This window comes from Coloeus monedula, assembly GCF_965178545.1.
Source record: "Coloeus monedula genome assembly, chromosome: 3".
Lineage (NCBI taxonomy): Eukaryota > Metazoa > Chordata > Aves > Passeriformes > Corvidae > Coloeus > Coloeus monedula.
In genome coordinates this window covers 68,704,446-68,723,148 of record NC_138783.1, presented here as the reverse complement: position 1 = coordinate 68,723,148, position 18,703 = coordinate 68,704,446, and the positions used below count along the sequence as shown (strand labels likewise).

At 39.3% G+C, this 18,703-nt stretch overlaps 1 protein-coding gene across 9 annotated transcripts in view; it reads right to left on the bottom strand.

Annotated features, from left to right (window-relative positions):
* Window positions 1–18,703, bottom strand: part of LMO7 (LIM domain 7) — a 96,641-nt gene that overhangs the window by 36,873 nt on the left and 41,065 nt on the right. For 6 of the 9 annotated variants that reach the window (XM_082279120.1, XM_082279123.1, XM_082279124.1 and 3 more), the window contains 9 exons: window positions 7,923–7,953; window positions 7,429–7,542; window positions 6,801–6,999; window positions 5,407–5,659; window positions 4,674–4,973; window positions 4,026–4,313; window positions 3,558–3,758; window positions 2,373–3,089; window positions 814–843 (listed from right to left, as the gene is read on the bottom strand). In XM_082279120.1, the coding sequence (XP_082135246.1) occupies window positions 814–843; window positions 2,373–3,089; window positions 3,558–3,758; window positions 4,026–4,313; window positions 4,674–4,973; window positions 5,407–5,621 (1,751 nt within the window). In that variant the 5' untranslated portion in view covers window positions 5,622–5,659; window positions 6,801–6,999; window positions 7,429–7,542; window positions 7,923–7,953. Of the gene's footprint in view, window positions 1–813; window positions 844–2,372; window positions 3,090–3,557; window positions 3,759–4,025; window positions 4,314–4,673; window positions 4,974–5,406; window positions 5,660–6,800; window positions 7,000–7,428; window positions 7,543–7,922; window positions 7,954–14,326; window positions 14,406–18,703 lie in introns of those variants that run through there. The other 3 variants (XM_082279125.1, XM_082279121.1, XM_082279128.1) reach the window with 3 other exon arrangements.

Genomic DNA, 18,703 nt, shown 5'->3' with positions numbered 1-18,703 from the left:
CCTAAATAAAATATAACCTAAGTAAAGCTATATTCATACCATGGAACTGGATCTTAGTTTTAATTTCAGTCTAAACTGAAAAACCTAACTAGTGACTTGAGTCTTCTGAGTCTCCCTCTCCTAACATCTAACTTCTTCTGAAACATTTTGCACTTCTTCTGGAAGCGTTTAGTCATTTACCAAGTTTGCCTCAGGGTAAAAATAGAGAAGTAAACAAATAAATTTAAAATTTAAAAAATCATTAGAACAACATGCATTCCCAAATACTTAACACGCCATCACACAATAAGTGGAAAAGTTATTTCTCTTTGAGTCACAGTTCATCATAAACAACATCTAAGTTCCCATGACACAAACCAATAAGTTTGCCACTGAGCATTCAATAACCTGGAGGATATAAAATAACCCCAAACCATTCACCAATCTCATGATAAATACCACTGCTGTTTATGATTTTCAGATTATAGCTGTACAGCCTTCAAAATAAAATATTTGTTAATATTCCTTTACACTTTTGAATGTTTTAAAGACTAATTTAAATATAGAACAACAAATTCTTCACTTCAGCAGGAATAAAACATTAGAGCTGATTTTCAAAGTGCCTGATAACCATAACTCGAATACATGAGACTGCAGAGAGAACTTTTGCCATACGCATAGCTTTTACATTCATTACATAAATTGCAAAGAACAGAACAACAAAGCATCATGCACAAGTTTTCAGCACGAGTTTTTAGCTACTGTGCATGCATAAAGATGAAAAGAGGCCAAAAAAAAAAGCATTATGATCTTTCAAGATTTTATAAAACTTACCCTTGCTCATCAGAAAGCTTTTGAAACAGTCTGAGAAATCAGAAACCAAAAAAGAAAAGATTCAGTGTCTTGATATTGATAACAACATTAACACCATTAGCAGACTAGCACTCTCACTAAGTGATAGGGAAACTGAAAGCTTGGGAACCAGCCAGCATGGAATAGCATACCAGGAGTTGGACGCTAGTCAAAAAACACACCAGGACTTGAATGATGTGCAAAGTTGGGCAGAACTGACAGAACAAGGCTGCCTGCAACTTTCCAACACTTCTCATTTAGCAATACTGCACAAATAGAGCCCTGTATTAATTCTGCGCCACTTATTCCAGTGCTGTTGAACAGCATGATGCTCAAAAGAGACTCATTTCAAGAAATTAAAATTAATTCCAACTTGAGTCCCAACAAGAAATGTGGCTTACAGAGGTTGTTTTCTTGTTATTTCAACTATTTCAGATACTAAATGGGAGTCATACTTGATGTGTACAAGAATAAAAGACCCTACATAGTTTAGCACATTAATCCTTGAACACAACTAATCCAAGGAAATTCAAGAGGATTTTTAGTATTCTTGAATATGAGTATTTTATAATATAGCTATTCAATTCTATTTAATGAATTTTTAAAACATGCAATATTTTCAAGCACATCAGAAATATTTCTCAGTGAAGCTCGAACTTTGTTAACAGTATTAAGCTTAAAAATTAAATGCAGCAACATCAAAATATCAACTGGAACACAGAAGTGTCTTAGTCACAAAGTAATGATGCACAGCTGGGAGAACTGCAACTTGCAATGCCGTATTTTCAGAGCTAAGGAAACATCCGAAACCCCACTCTCCCCCAGTAAATACAAAAGTCAAAGGAGAGACGGGAAGTACTTAACAAACAGTATTCAGTCAAACAAGAGAACTTTTGAGGATACGTGGAAAGAATTAGCGGAAAGTATGAATCGAGACTGTAGGAAAGTAGGGAGATAGCATTGGCAGAATGAAATATGCCACGGTGGAATTTAATATTACATAGACACACCACTTGCATGCACCATGACCTTTGGGCAGCCAAAACACTTTTTTTTTCACTTCATCTAATCATCTCAGAACTGTGGCAGGACAGTTTACAAGCATTTTTAAACTTAGGTGCAAGCAAAAAAACCAGAATGCCCATTTCCAGAATTTGTCTTTAAAGCATTCATGTGTTTCAGAAATGCTTTTACCTATTATCTTGTAGAATAAAAGAAACTATTTCTAGCCTCCATAGTCTTTTGAATAATCACTATTTTTGTTCAACCATGGAAAGAACCTTATGCAGAACTTTGAGCCTGAAGGAATGAGAACATCTTTTCTCCAAAGTGGCAGCCTAAAACTAGAAAACTTTATAATTTTTTTGTTGAAAATAGGGTATTGCAGTCATGAACTTCTATTCAAAGCAAATAAAAAGCTTTTTTGAGGACAACATGAACAAGTAGCAGATTGGCACTCTATGAATGGTTCAGCACAGGATGATGCTTTTCTGAATGGAAAGGGTTCAAGGACACTCAATCTGTGCAGGACACAACCTGACCTCTCCACCATCTGCCGTTTCTTGTGTCTAACTTTGCTGGCCTCCCTGATTGCTTCCCACTTCTTCCAGTCTTCTTCACTGCATGGACCTGGGATAAAATTTACTGGCTGGACGTTGCTTCCCACTTTCCAAGATTCAATCTTGCGGGTCAGCATATCGTCCTTCTTATGCTGTAAAGATGGTGACAGCACTCTGCCATTGCTCTTCCTTTCCTCTGGTACTGCGTTTTTTTCAAGTAAACATAGAAATTTGGACCGGATCTCTTCTGGAAGACTCCATGGATCAGGAAACAGTGCTGGGTGATACTTGTCAGGAGCACCTGATAAAGGCACCTCTTTTTTCTGAGAGAGGACTTTACGAAAAATCATGTCATCCTTTTCCAAGTCTGGAATCACAGTTTGGCCCTCTCTGGGTTGCAGAATTATCTCACCCTCTAGAGGAGGCTCCTGCTCAGAGAATTTCTTTAAATACCGGGGGTCTTGAAGAACAACTTGATTCACATGAAAAGCCCCAGTTTTCCGAACGAACAAATCATCGTTTTCCAAATCTGGATATAAATAACCATTTTCCTCATCTCCTTGCTTGCATCCTGGTATAAAGGAAACATTCTTTCTACATTTTATGAGCCTAGGGCCAGAAGTAGGATCAATTCTGGTCTCCATTTCGGAAGACACGTAGTCAGTGTATTTTTGCAGGGCCTGAAGTAACGAAAACTGACTGAAGCATATAAAACAAAAGGAGGGAAGTAAAAATATCATTAACTAGCAAGAGACAAGCAGATCACAACGTATTGCAATATACATTTGGTTTAGACTTGCAGTATCTCAAGCAGAATGACGACACCACTTGGCATTCACCACCACTGACCGTAGCGCAGCACACGCCAACCAACGCAAAGGTATCCCAGCATCCTAACCTGCTCAGAAACATCACACTTACATGCTCACACACAAAGCCAGTAACCCTATGCAGCATCTTACACTTTCACATTTATATATTGCAGAAGGTCAGCAACTTATGGCTACATTAAAAGAGAAAAAAAAACCCAAACCCAACAAACCAGCAAAATAGTAATAACCAAAAAAGCATGACATCACAGGACGCGGTTTAATTTCATTTAAATGTTGCATATCCAGCCATTTCTTTTTGATGCAGCAAGAGAACAGCTCATGCAGCAGTATCAACCTGGGCTGATCAGAAGACTCCAAGATTTTTCCTTCTGCAATCTGTGACAATGAGCTTCCCACATATTCAGCAGTTGGCTTATAATTCTGATCCCTTCTGCAGCTACTGTTCCAGTCAAAACCTGGTCTTGGCTGATTAGCAGCAATGGTACAGCTTTGTTTGTAAGCAAATTCCTCATCCTCAGAATCTGATCTCTTTCTACTGTGCAGCAGCACAAAGAATGAGCAGAGAAGAAAGAAAAAAAAAAAACATGAAGTGCACTCACTGAGTAAAATGCACAGTGGCAACAGAGCAACAGTATAACAAAAATAATATTTCAATTATTAAAAAAAAAAAAAAAAAGAAGAAAGAATAAAATGTATCCTGCTGCTACACTGGCAATGAAAATGAAAAAAATTCAAAGTCATAGAGTTACACTTTATTTAGGCTTTGCACACAGGAGAGAAACAGGCATGCATGAAAACGCACCTGAACCCTTGAATCTCTTTATACCAGGGTTTGAAAGAGGATTTCTTGATTTTTTTCCATAGCAATTCTTCTTCTGGAGTCCAAAACTTAGGAAGAAATTTGTCAAAAGCAACAACTGTATTTGGTGCTGAAGAACATAGCTTGCGAAAATAGAGATCATCTTTTTCAATGTTTGGGATGCCTACTTCTTCCTCGTCCTCATCAAAATACCCAGATAATTGTGAAGGATTGTTAACTCTTGGTTTGTTTTCCTCTTTAGTATCCAACTGCCTCTGCCTCCTCTGGTTACTGTTCAAAATATCCAATCAGTTAAGATATTTTAGGAGCAACTTGACATAAGAAACGCAAAAACACATGCTTTTTGGCTCAGGAGCTCAGCCTTGTGAATGAAGCATATTAGTTCTCAATTTCATCACTGCAGCACCAGAAATAATAAGATATATTAAATTTTAAAAAATTTAAAAAGAAGTTAAATGGTTATATCAGCATCCTATCTCCTCCAACAAAAATACAAAGTTTGACAGAAAAAGCATATCAAATTATCAGCTGTGTTAAAATGCTGATTAGAGGACTAACTTTATGGAGTTATTTAAGGGCTGCGATTTAGGTAACGCAATAGTTACTGGATCTTGGATTAGTATCTCTGACCTCAGTGGTTCAAGCATTGCAGCTAGTGGACCAGCTGGATAACTTTCTCGCGAGCAAGATTTAGGAGAGTCATTGCGCAACATGAAATGATGTCCAGGTGCAGCAGAGCTTACAGGGCTCTTTTTGACTAGAAATCTACGATTTGCTAAGTCATCCAAAACAACGTCGGGCAGCCTTCTTTCATCTTCTGAATCAGAGCCACTGTCATACTCAGAGATGATCTGGAGGGAAGCTGGATTTGTAAGCCCACACTCTGCTCTGCTATTTTGGCAGGAAGCTACAGGATTCGTTTCACATCCACTGAGGTTGACCGAAACAGGAATAGAATGAAGACAGTGAAGTCACGAAGGTAATGGTGAAACTCAAGAACTGCCCACTAATCTCATCTGTATGCATCAAGAAGCTGGACAACTGAAATTCATCACCATATTTTGAAAGGCTTTAACAAGAAACTAAAACCATAGGTCTATCTTTCATGAACTTGCATTTAAGATCATTAAATACATCTGGAGTCTGGCCAGCTTCAAAACATTACTCAAACACCAAAAAGCAATGTAAAAAACCAAAACGAAACCACACAACCACGCCAAAACGTCTCCCTCAATAAAACATGGGAAATCAAATACTTGAATTTGTATTGCAGCAAGAGCAGCTTTTCTTTAACTATTAAAGAAGTAATTTATTTTAAAAACTCTAAATCAAAGCCCACTTTACTAAGACCTCACACCAGTACCTTGAAAATGTTCCATCTGACTCAGTGAAGACGGGACTTGCCCAGCTCCTCCTGTTGTCCTCATTCTTCTCTGTCCTCTTCTTCCTTAAAGGTGCTGGCACATATCCTGTCTGCTTGTTTTTGTTGGGTAAGAAGCGATTGAAGTCAGTGGTAGGTTTTGGTTCAATCACAGAAATCCTACGGTAAGACCTGTCATCTTTATGGGAGTCATGCATTTTGGAAGGCAGTTCTGAGTCTGTGTCACTGTCACAACCTTAGAAGAAAGTGGAAAAAAGGGAAGACACTAATTATTCTCTAGACATGAGCTTCTAAGTTAAAACTTGGATCAAAGTCTTCTAAAATCAATTTAACTCTGTATTTGAGATCTTTCAGCTGCAAATTTGCTGACCTACTGACAGGACAGTAGGAGAGATATTTTTAGAAGCCTGTGGCAAAGCTGTGATAAGATCCATTAAACTCAGTTTGGTTTGCATGGTCCTTCTGCATTTGTTCCATTCTTTCATTATCACTGCTCCCTGCAGGAAACAAAGCGCTGGCCTCCAGACTGAAGACAGAAAACAGCACAGGAATTTTTTAATTAAGTCGTATTTGCCAGATAAATTTATTAACAAAGACAAGTTAACAGCAAATAATAAATCAATGTTCTCATCTTACCAGATTAATATCCAGTAGAAGTGCAGGGTACATTACATATGTAACATGCCTAAATGCTGCCTTGCTCAGATCAGCAATGCTCCATGGAGCCTCTGCCCAATGATTTTATGTTATGCACATGAAATAAAAATCCAAAACCTCATAATTTTTGTGACTTTAGAGTACAAATTGGCATTAAACTTTCAAAGCAGCAGAGAAACACAGGCTAGAGTGCTGCTTTAGGGATCCAACATCACTGTCTTCTTTTTACCTTTATTATCATGAGGAACTACTAAAAGTAACAAATACTATTCAGTATTTAACCTAAGTGGGAAAAACCTTATTGAATATTCACAAATGAAGTGAAGACATAGATATTTGACACAGTCACCCTAAGAACAAGGCAAGAGACTTTTGCAACTGGTGAATTTTAGGTGATCCCATCCGGATCTGATTCCTAGCAATTTCCCTTACAGAATTCTGGGAATATACCCTGCACGTACACACGCCCTAAAGTGGCAGTGAGAGCAAGAGTTTCAGCAACCCTTCCTAGGAAGATTTGCTGTCAGCAGTGCTTTGTTTCTATGAACTGTTAGAGGTCAATATTTGCTTAAGCAAAATGCAACTGCAGCAGTTGCAAATCTGGAGTTGACTTTCAAGCTGGTTTAAGTACTGGATATCCAAGTACTAAGTCCATACATTGTCTTCTCCCACACCCATAAGACACAAGTCAACAGAAGATTTTAGAGAGGAAAACATACCTTCACTGCCACCTTTCAAGGTTATATCTGATGAAAAGCTTGTGCAGGATCTTGAACCAAGAGAGTCCAAGCTATCGAAGGAATCGTCTCTTTTATGAGTAGCTGAAGACGAAAAGGGCTCTCCCCGGTCAACGTACCAAATATCACCGTACCCACTATCTCTGCCACTTCTGCTCGGCTGGCTGGACTCTTCAAGTGCCTACAAGAGTAAGTTTTGAAAGGTCTTTTTCAATAATTTAAGGTGCAAATGCTACTCGTGAGCATTTTGAGCTCACAAACAAACTTCAACAAAGACTACTGCAAACCCCTAAAAACAATAGATACAACAGCTTGAACAGAAGCTTCAATAAAAGGTCTTAAATTTCTTTTGTCTCAGCCAAAGAGGATTGTGATAGGGCTCTTCAAAATCTACCACATCAAGTAGAGCATATGGATTCTTAAATTCATATGGGTAGCAGAAGAACCAATGAAGAATAAAAATCATTCCTTTCACATGGAACTTGATAGCAAGCAAAGCAAATAAACGAAGAGGAAAATGAAATCCCCAAAAGACTGTTTAGAATTGCTGCTGTATAACAAACTATAAACTTCAGGCTATTCATTTAGTTTCCTTTTTTGGATTCCTTACCTTAGTCAATGCTTGCCCTAATAACTTCTCAAATGCTTTAAGATTGAGGTATGGACCATTATAATTAGGATCACTTTGAGCTTTTCTCCCAAGCCAGTATAATGTAATCAAAACCTAAAAACAAACAGAAAAAAACCCTGAATACAAACTTAAATACTTTCCTCTCATGCCATGTGCCAGTATAAAAGAATCTCAGCATGCTGTTAGAGAGGTTTCCACAACGAACTGCAAAATATTGCTTACAGTATTAGCTATGATTGCCACCAAAACCAATTAAAGTGTCACAATGCATCTCGTATCTCAAGTAAGCAGATACAAGTACTGTTTCAATTATTACAATGATTTCAGAAAGTAAGCTGCACATAGAGATCACTGTAAAATGGCATTAATTTGCATCAGATAAATCAGCAGCTGAAGAATAAGGTAAATATGATAGTACCATAAACAGAAGCACTTAAAAATAATTGAACACAATTAGTGCACAACTGTCTTACATTTTTCAGTCTTCTGTTGGTTTCCTCTGGTCTGAAGCAGGGCAGAGAGTGAGAAAAAGAAAAGAAAACAATGTTTTAAAATTGCTGACTTAAAATTCAATTATTATTCAGGATGTAAAAAGTTTCAAGACCAATTAACAGTAAATATAAAATATGCAACTTTGACTGCTCCAAAAGAAATAAGAAGCATTTCACTTTAAATACAGTCATAACTCTGTACTATTTCAATTTTTACATGTAAAGTGATAAACTGGCCAATGTACTACAATTTCTGTTTTGAGGGGTACACAGGAAGGCTCTAGGCTTCCTTAATTGGCTCTCATTTAGTTACCAACAAAATAGAAGTAGAAAACAAGCTGTTGACTTTGGGAAATACAGCCTCTATTAGCCAGGGAGATCACAGAATCATAGAATGGTTTGGGTTGGAAGGGACCTTAAAGATCATCTACTTCCAACCCCTCTGCCAAGGACAGGGAGACCTCCCAGTAGACCACGTTGCTCAGAGCCCCATCCAACCTGGCCTTGGAACACTTACAGGGATGGGGCATCTACCACTTCTCTACATAATCCATGCCAGTGCCTCCCCACCCTCAGAGCAGAGAATTTCTTCCCAATATCCAGTCTAAACTGACCCTCTCAGTTTAGTCATTCCCCCTTGGTCCTACCACTACATGTCCCTGGAAAAAGTCCCTCTCAAGCTTTTAGCTTGAGGCTGTGTTAGCTGCTGGAAGGCTGCTACAAGGTCTCTCTTGGGCCTTCTCTTTTCTAGACTAAACAATCTCAGATTTTTAATTCCATATGAAAGAAGATTCAATTGTAACTATTTTCCTGATTGTATTGTTTTCTGAAGTATTTGCCTCAGACAACAGAGAATACTTTAGCCAGGAGTAAGCTTTTCAGACCAAAAAATGAGAAACTGAAACTGGGACATCTGGAGAGAGATGATGCAAGGCTGAAAGGATTGGCTCTTTTCTATAAATATGTTTTTCAAAAAAACACTAAATACATATGCAATCACTAACCTTAGGGAACCAGTCTGTAGCACACCTGGGAAGTGCACCAATGGACAGTCATAGTGTTCCCATTCTCCTCCTGCTCATTTTAAGAACAAGAAGTAGAAACTTCTCAAATAGGAGGCTCCGAAAGCCCCCTAGTCCCCAGACCTAGTCCTCAGGTGTAAATATTCAGGGCTGGACTGCAGACAGTTGTTGAACAACATTGCAGCCTGCAGTGCCAGCAGTTATGGAAGAGAAAATGGCTTAAATACACCAAAACAACTTTTCACCTGCCCCACACTTTGGTTTGGATCTGGTTTGGCTGCAAACTTCACACACAGCACAGTGAAGAGATTCAAACAGAAAAGCAGAGACTTCACATACAGCAGCAGAAAAACCTATTCAGAGCTTGATAACATGCCAGACCAATAATGTATCAAGGTACCTATTCTGTTTCTGCCTGTCTAGGAACACACTAGTTAAAGGTTACAGGAAAAAAAGTAGAATAAACTATTTAGGAAACAGTTACGAGTTAGTGTAATGAGGACAGGGCCTGGTCAGCCTAAGCGTCACTCTTCACGGAAATGGAATAGTCAATGAGACGTGACAACCGTCAGGGACATGGACCATCCCTCCTGCTCTTTCTTCCTATTTTGAGAGCGCCCACTCCCACTCCGTGGCTGTAATTGCCTTGTCCATCCCCACACCATAAAGAAATCAGGCTATCAGGAACACAAAGTCCTGAGAGGGGTCTGACCTGCACAGTCCTTGCCCGCAGCTCCCTTAGTATCTCATGCCAGAGATGCTTCTGGCCTTGTAGCCAGTGACCTCTTTCCCACTGATAAGGAGGAACCCTTCTCCTTTAAAGTGAAATATTTACACTTTTTTGCTTGTTTTTTAATCCATTCCAAAACGGATTGCTATTCATTATTCACTACAGACTACTTTTGAAGAAAAAAAATTCCCCTTTTTTTTTCAGTAGGTTAATTTTTTTGCCAGTGTCCATGTTCCAGAGCACACCATAGCTGTGGCCTAAGGTGCCACAGGATGATCTACCAAGCAGAGAATGGAAAACTATTCTTATATCAACATTACACTTCTCATACCCAGTGGAGAGCATTTTAAAGGTTTGCATTCTTTACCCTCAATGCCTTTTGTTAGCAGAATTTCTGCTTTTGTTTGCAATTATAAAAGCAGAAGCCCTTGCTAAGGATGCCTTAAAGTTTGCTCCCCAACTTCAGCAGCCTGATAAGGAGTGAGAAACTCTGCCCTTAGCTGTCAGGAGCATGTATCCAAAAGGTTGCCAGCCTTCGCATAGACACAAGCTATATGACTGAACACAATGATGTCCACTTCTGCTTTCCTTGAGTTCTCTAATTTCAGTCAACTGTTTTGCAACAGGAGCAATATTCAGTTGTCTTTATTTTCAATATATTTTCTTGACTGGAATAACCATAAATACACTAGGTCTGTGTAATTGGCCTAAAACCAACACAAAACTTAGGACATTCAGGTAAATGAGTCTGTTTGAGACCAAAAATGCAGGCAGGGAGATATTTCACAGACTCGAATGACAAACCCTGCTTCATTCCTGTTTACTCTGCTAACAACAGAGGCAAAAAGACAAGTTGTTTACTCTTCATTCATGAAGTTTCTTCACTTGCATTACTACTCTCCTTCTCTGAACTGCATCTCTTGGTTTGTAAACCTTTTCAACAACTTGTCGTAATAGACAGTCTCAGCAGAAGAGGAGAAGAAAACCAAGAGAAACCCTGCTGATCTAGAACACTGTTCCTCATTTATATGCATGTAGTAATTATTTGATGGTACTTAACCAAGGAAAAGGATGATTCTGAATTATGAATGTACTGTCCTAGAATCTGTGTTAAATGACAGGTATATATATATATTTTTTTTTTTTGTCAAAAAGAAATTCTGATTAAAGAAGCAATGTTGTTACCTTACTGAAAGGTCTTAAAAGTCATTTTTGACCTACAAATTTCACAGCTACATCTTTTCTGAGGCATGTAACTTGCAGAAGATGTAGTTTGGATCCACTTGGTAACATTCTCCAAGTGAAATAAGAGCCTTTAGAGCCTTTTCTATGTACAACCTGTCCAAGCTTATCTGTGTTTAGTTGCACATGCCATTGCCCAATTCCCTTCCAGGACACTCCATTTAAAATATCTATTGGTCAGAAGTGTGATACAAACTGAAGAGCTTTTAGGAGGAATGGCTTTTTCCTGTGAGCATCAAAACAGAAAATAAACAAGGCTTTTAACTCAATTGTAGTAAACAAAACCACAAAATGGAATAATTCTCCTATGCAGAAGTTCTTCATGAAGTGTTATTAAAATGTAACTACTGTGCAGTCTATGCAAATATTTCATCTGGGGTCTTGTGTATAACTCTGAACAACTATGGTTCACAGGAGGGGACAAGATAGAGGCACCAACCTCAAGAATAGCAAATTCTTTGCTGCTAGAAGAGGAGGCATGACCCTACAACTTTTCTGACAAACTGTTACCTAACAGTTCCTGCTCTCTGTTCCACTCCCCTTTGCAATCCTGGCTCTAAATACACAGGGCTCACACACTCAGTTTCTCACACTGTATTTGAATAAACCATTTAGAAGATGGAGTACATGAACTTCAGCAATGTAGCTTTTAAGATTTTTAAACACTCCTGGACACTTATAACCTTATTTTGAACATAAGTCTACAGCACTGAAGTGCACACACAACTGCTTGTAGAGACATTTCTCATACAACAACTATTTTAGGAAATGAAGGGGTAGCTCACTGGCTAAAGTATCTTCATCAATGCAAATTAATGCCGACCCTACATTTGGTTACTGTGAAAGAAGTCTCCTTTTTCCTGTTTTCATCTGAAGTTTTCACAGAGCCTAGTTGATGCCAACCACATTCTTAATGAAAATAGTCGGTGTAATCCAATTTCTGGTTTGAATAGGTGAATACCTTTTAGATGGGCTGCTGCTTTGCTCAGGCAGGCACAGCCAATGCTGCATCTTAAAACTAATCTGCTGAAAGAATTCAGTTCCTCTCCACATGACAATGCAAAACTACTTACTAAATCACTCTGTGTATTTTTAAACATTAACTTCTCTGTCTTCCCAGAGGTTTTTTTTATATCTCCTTTGTTAACAGTAAAACTTTGCTAAAGAAGTCTGAACTAAGCAAAGAAAGTCTCTAAATAGAGCAGTTAAGATCTTGGAGGAAGAATTTTATTATAAATACTTCATTGCTCCTGCCACAGTCTCAGCATTTAAGCCTTCATTCTGAAGCTTAAAAGAAAAATAAAACACCAATCGACCTATGCTGACCTCAATACCAAATTCCAGCTATCAAAGAGGTCTCAAAACCATAAAGGTAGAATCCTAATTCACAAAGTGTGAACCTGAATTGCTGGCAGTGGCATTAATAAAAGTTTACATACAACTTCAAGATTAGCCACCCTGGAAAAGATCTCTCAAATACCTCATGGAAGTCTAAAGGCCACGACATAACAACACGTGGGGGATATTATAATAGTAATTGTGAAGCACAACCACATAAATCCGAGTTGAACACTGATGAAAAAAGACGTGAAATAACCACCTGTGGAGAAATAATACCTTCTGTGTAAATCATCTCATCTACGTCAATCCTTGAACAAATAGAAAAAAGATGAATGGGACAGGAATAGCTCTCACTTGCTAGTGCGTGATATGCTTAGAGACAAACTACCTCTGTTACATTTGAGCACAACACACATTGACAAACATCACTTACTCCCAGCCAGCAGAGACCAACAGATGTTTCTCTAACAAAGACCACTCTACAAGAATAAAGCAAAGTGACACAGCAGATCAGCACGCTGAGCCACAGCTCAAGGAATTTATTCTCAGCTCCACTGTTTGCTCAAGGTTAAACAGCAGAATTAGTCACCAAGGCCCTGGCCTGACAACACAAAGGCTTTGGCAGCCATTCTAGCTTAAGGATTTCCTGGTCCTCCTCTCCCATTCAGCCACTCCTCTTTGCTGCCCCCATGGTTATGCCAACACAACCATGAATCACACTGTGGTTCTATGCTGCCGGAGGGCTACACCTGTTTCTGTGGATTTTTCCTACTATACATTTTCAACCCCCAAATTAGCTTGCTGGTCTGTTTTAGACCATGCCCATACAAGCAATTGCACCAGCACTGTGGCAGAGACATGTTGCTGCAAGGGCACAGGCAGCGGGCTTGGTGGAGGAGGACTCTGCTCCAGACACCAGAACTGTGAGAGCCCCTGTGTGATGACCCCAAGACAGAGGTGCTCTCTGCTTCCTATTTTTAAGGAGTGAGGAAAGCTTGTTGGGATTATTTTAATGAATTTTGGGGCATTTAAAAAGAAAAAAAAAAGTAGACAATCATACACCTTAGAGGAGCTAGCAGGCCACAGTACTTTTAAGAATTCATGAACTAGACTTTAACCAATTTTAAAATATATCCACTGACACTTACAGACACCTCTCCAGTGCCTCCATACAAAAGAGCAGTGCATTTTAAGAAGCTACATTTATTTTTGACTTGTTTCAAAACTTTTAAACAATAAACTCAATAGTTTGGGTTTTATTTTTCTGACACATTATATGGTTTTGTTTCCCCACATCCCAACATGTATTAAATTCCAGCAACAAGCAACTCACAATGCCAAATCTACTTTAACATTTCACTTTATTATTTTCCAGGCAGAACAATGTGGAGCTCAAGACTACGTCCAAGATACCAGAAGTCTGAACAAAATTCTGGAAGACTATTTTACAACATCCCATTCAGCGAAGGGTCTGTTTCTCATATAGAAACATATTTAAATATAGTTGTCCATCAATGATTAAAAAAAGAAAAAACAAACAAAACCAACAAAGAAGCAAGTTTGAACAGAGATTCCTCCTACCCAAAATGAGGGTTAGCTGCCAAGAATACATGTGGTCCTCTCCAAAAAGATAAGACCAATCTGAACCCATTTACGGGGAGAAAGAAGGAACAGAGACACTCCCACTGATAGAAAGGAATGTGCCAGTGACAAATGCTCCCTGCCCAGTGCCAAACCCATCCCTTGGTGATGAATACTTCAGAAACCCCAACAGCTGCCAACCCTGTTTTCTGTCCCTTCCTCTGAACTACAGATCTCACAAACACAGGACTTGAAGAGATTGCTGTTTAAAAAGAAGTATTGGTGCCCTCCCTTGGAGCTTCCATCCATCAAGGCAGCAGTCACACATCCAAGATGCCCTTTGAAGGACTTGGAAGAGCCATACCCTGGCCTGGGAGCTGGAGCAGATCAGCAGACTGCAGAAAAGCCCACTCCCCTGCTCCTTGCTGAGCTCCCAGCTCTCCAGCCCTACACTGACCAGCTTCACTTACGATTCTGAGGAAGATGTTGGAGGATTTGAAGGGCTCCTGCACCCCCGCCGGGTATTGCTGCGCAGGAGATGAGTGCTGCCTGTCCAACTAGCAGCAGGCTCGTGCTAAATTTCAACCTCTTTGGCCACCTACTCAGCTGCTATTAATATTGCTGTTATCGTATTTCACTGAATTCCCACGTGCTGCTGAGAATAGAAATGCTCCAATGGAAGATGTGGTTGCTGCATGGGTACAGAAACATGAGGACATTCCTCCAGCACTTGGATTCTTAGCAAATCGATATTCAACCCTGAGAGCCACAGTTCACTGCTGAGAATGCTGGAAATAAACCAGCCAGGCTATGGCTGCAGAGTTAGAGAACAGCTTTTGGAAACACACCTTTCTATTTGACTATAAAAAGCACATACGTTTTCCATAGCAACACATCCACTGAACCCAATGCCACTCACATCATAACAGCACAGAGAGTCAGGTATAAAATGACAGCAGAAAGCATTTCTCCGTGCCCCTACAGAACCCCTGGCTGACAGCAAGGAGCTCCATGGGCCCTGATGAATGAGCAGCCTGTCTCCACCCTGCACCCCTGCCTACTAATGCTGAGGGGTGGAGGAGAGATGCTCAAGAAGGGAAAGGCAGAGAGAGAACAGAGCCAGCCAACACCCTCCCTGGGAACACATCACCGTCCATGGCTTCAGAGCCTGTCTTCTCACACTGCCTCTTGAACACGGTGCTTCCTTGCTGATCTCACCCACTATGCCTCCATGCCATTCTGAAATCCCTTATCAAAACAAAAACAGGCCCTTCTAGAAAAGTGCATCAACCCTGGCAAGTCACCAGACTGTAACATTATCCATTTCCTCACACTCTTTTCCGACCCCTCCCTGGGTGGTCTATCTCTGCCAGCTTCCTCATGTTCCAGTCTAATCTAGAGGTTCTCCCGAAGAGAAAACTAGCATCCTGTAGGGAAGAAGGCACGCCTGTCAAATAAAAATTAAAAATAACCTCCCCAGAAGAACAAGCAGAAGAGCCTTGATGATAACCTGAGCACTCCTTGGCTCTTGTCTGAGGGGTGAGGAGGGCAAGTGGCATGGAACACTCCCTGCAAGTTGTTGCTGCAACAAAAACAAGGCTGATAGGATCCTGCATCTTCCTGTTCAAATATTAATCTCTATTAAAGAAAATTAAAGTTGGCCTGGATGATCTCTGAGGCCTTTTCCAAAATAAATGGTTCTAAAATTTATAATAATTAATGTAGATTTGTTGATTGGTACCTTTTTGTGTCTTTTTCTTCCTCCATTCCTAACCCCCTCTAAAAACTCAGCAGCTTCACTAATTACAGGCAATTAAACTGTGTATCTCATCTTCCAGGACAAAACTAGAATGCTTCCCCAACGTGTACTGGGTACTTTCATTTCCAGATCTAGACTGACACCTACAGAAAAATAAACAGCAGGCATTTTATTTCTGAAATCTACTCACGTGTGTCACATGCCATACACTTTGGCGAAGAAGCATAAGAACATCCACTGACTTTTATGAGAAAAGATGGACTCTCTGCACAAAGTACTAGAAGGTGTGCAGCTGACTCTCAGCTCACACAGTGTGTTAAAGAGTTCTCAAACCACTTTGTTCATGCTCAAGAGGACTTTTTAATTTCAGAGGTGAAATTAATTCCTTCTCAAGAAAAATAAGCACTTTTATACACACAGTATTTTAGAAAAATTGATAGATAGCTATAATATCAGTACTTACATATGCAATAGGTTTTTATATCTTCCCAAGTTTTGCTATTTAAAATTTGGAAGTATATGATTTTGTTGAATCTCTCCTTTTATCTCACTGCTGCCTTTTTTCTTTTCTAAAAACCTGTACATATTTCAGTTGACCTTTGCACAAGGATTACATTAAATGTTACCCCCCTTCTACCTTTTTCCTTCCTGGTACCTCAAGAATCAACACACTTGAGCTCATCCTGTTGATCATCAGGATCACTATCTACATTAACTTCTCTTGCATTTAGTTTTAAAGATCCTTGACCTTCATTCCCCCACACAAATACAGACCATATTGTATAAATTTTGTAGATTAATTTGAAGAGAAGTCAAGATGGGGAACATACAGTTTTTCTAACAATCTTTCCAAAACAAATAGTTGGTAAATCTGGGGAGTCGCTGAAAAATAAGTATCAAATTAGACAATTAAGTGAAATCAAGTAAGTTTTTGAAATATATTCAAAATCACAAAAAACTGCAGTTGGTAGCTTGCTCAAAAATAGTTCAAGAGCATTATTTAAAAAAAAAAAAAAGTATAAAGTCTATTATTTGCTTCAGCTAAGCTGCAGCAACCATGGCAACTCACAGCATTTTTTTTCAAGACATGACCAAAACTCATTTTCTCTACTGCTCAATGCCTCTTTGCCATTATTAAGTATTTCCAAAACCATTGTCTTTTTTACTCCCAACTCTCACACCTAACTGGAATATTCCAACATCCTCTCTTTCTACACACACACACCAGAGGTAATTTTTTAGAATAGCCCTCAATACTGACCCCATTAATTCCCACCAAGCCTTGATGAGACACGTCTGCACAAACTCCAGGTATGGATAAAAAAGTTACTGCAAGGTAAGTTAGGGTAAAAAGTTTTCCATCTACCAACTACTTCTAGCAACTGCCTATGTGCACACTCTTACACTCAACCCCAAGGATTAACACAGTTGCTCAATTTGGATAAAGCATTCAGAGGTGGTCCCTTGGGAAGAGCCAGGATTTGGCAGGTTATACAACATTGCTTACTCAGAGAGAAATATTTTTTATAGCCTCTCTATACAGGGAGGACAAAAAACCACCTCAACAACCTCCTTCGTTCAGTCTCCTCCCTTGGTCCATGCCCAGGGAAAGATCCAGTAAATGTAATTCTTTGTTGTCCTCGTGTCAAGCAAACAGGCAGTGATGCATAAGTGCTTCGTGTAAAAGCAAAACTGTTTAGCACAACTTACAATACCAAAAGCAAGGTTTACTCAGTTCTCAGGGTATGCAAAAAAAAAACCCCAGAACCCAAGTCTCACTTGGCAATGAACTTGTCCTCTGATGAAGAAAAAAAGATGACTGACAGTAACTTGTACTGGGTATTGCTACGTTCACTCTTATGCTAACATCCAGTTTCACCAGTCCAAATAGACATCTGCTCAGCTGCTGTTATAACACATACTCAGAGAACAATTCAGCACAGAGGTGACTCAGAGTTACCAGCAGAAGCTACAGATGCCCTATTCTTGGCCCATAAAAGTAATCCAGGATTCAGTCCACTCCAGTCATCCTCTCCTCAAGACAGCCAAGACCCATAAATGCCAGGTATATGCATGAGGGATAGTTATATCTTCTAGAGAAGAGGCAGACCCCCTGAATTTTGGGGATACATGGAATTTACAGCACCTGGGAATCACTTCACAGATTTCCAATGGCTCATTTTTTCCTCTAGAGCAATTCCAATGTAGTGCTGGCCAAACTGTTGCACAGGAGGACAGAGAATAGGGGCAGTCTATACGCCAGATCCTCTTTTCATTCAAAACCTGTGTTTTAGTATTAAAGAACAAATACTTTTTGTTCCGCAGTTTAAAGGCAGATTACTAAAAGCACAGATTTTGGAGCCAGGACTTTGAAAAAAGAAAATTAGATTTAGAGATTTAGATTCTGATAAAGATAGACAGAGTGAAGACAAAGAAATGGAGGCAGAAGGTAAGAACAGCTTAGTCCATGATAAAGATTTTGGAAACAAGTTAAAGTAACACTGCATTTGTCCTTAAGTAGAAGTAAATCACTACTGCATGACTGAATCATTTTGTTTAGTCTCTACACTTCGGACTAAAAGCTTTAAAGAACTACTGGGTTTTTTCAGTAATATTCTGGCAAAATATTTCACGAGCAAATAAGAAGCACTGAGAAAGATTATAATGCTTCCTTTTTGGAATTTTGCCATATTTTCTCTGTGTTTCTTTGTGTTACCCTAGCAACACAGAGCACAACATCATCACTCATCGCACAGAGCACAGGAGTATGAAACACAGACTGAGCCTGACTTCTCCCTGTTAAAGTCAGTTCTCTATTAACTTAAGGGGATCAAATATGTCCAAAAGGAATGAGATATGCAGATACAACTGAACTTTATTATTTCCTATGTTTCTTAATCTGCCTGCATTTGTAAAAACATATTTAGAGCCAGGAAATAGCTCCTCAAATAATGCAGTCAAATATTCATCTGTGCAAGGTTAACAGAAAAGAATACTGAAAGAAGATGTATTCCCTTGAACCAGCTCTCCCAGAAGACATGGTGAGAAGCAGCAGCACAATTTAAACCAAAAACAGGATACAAAAATC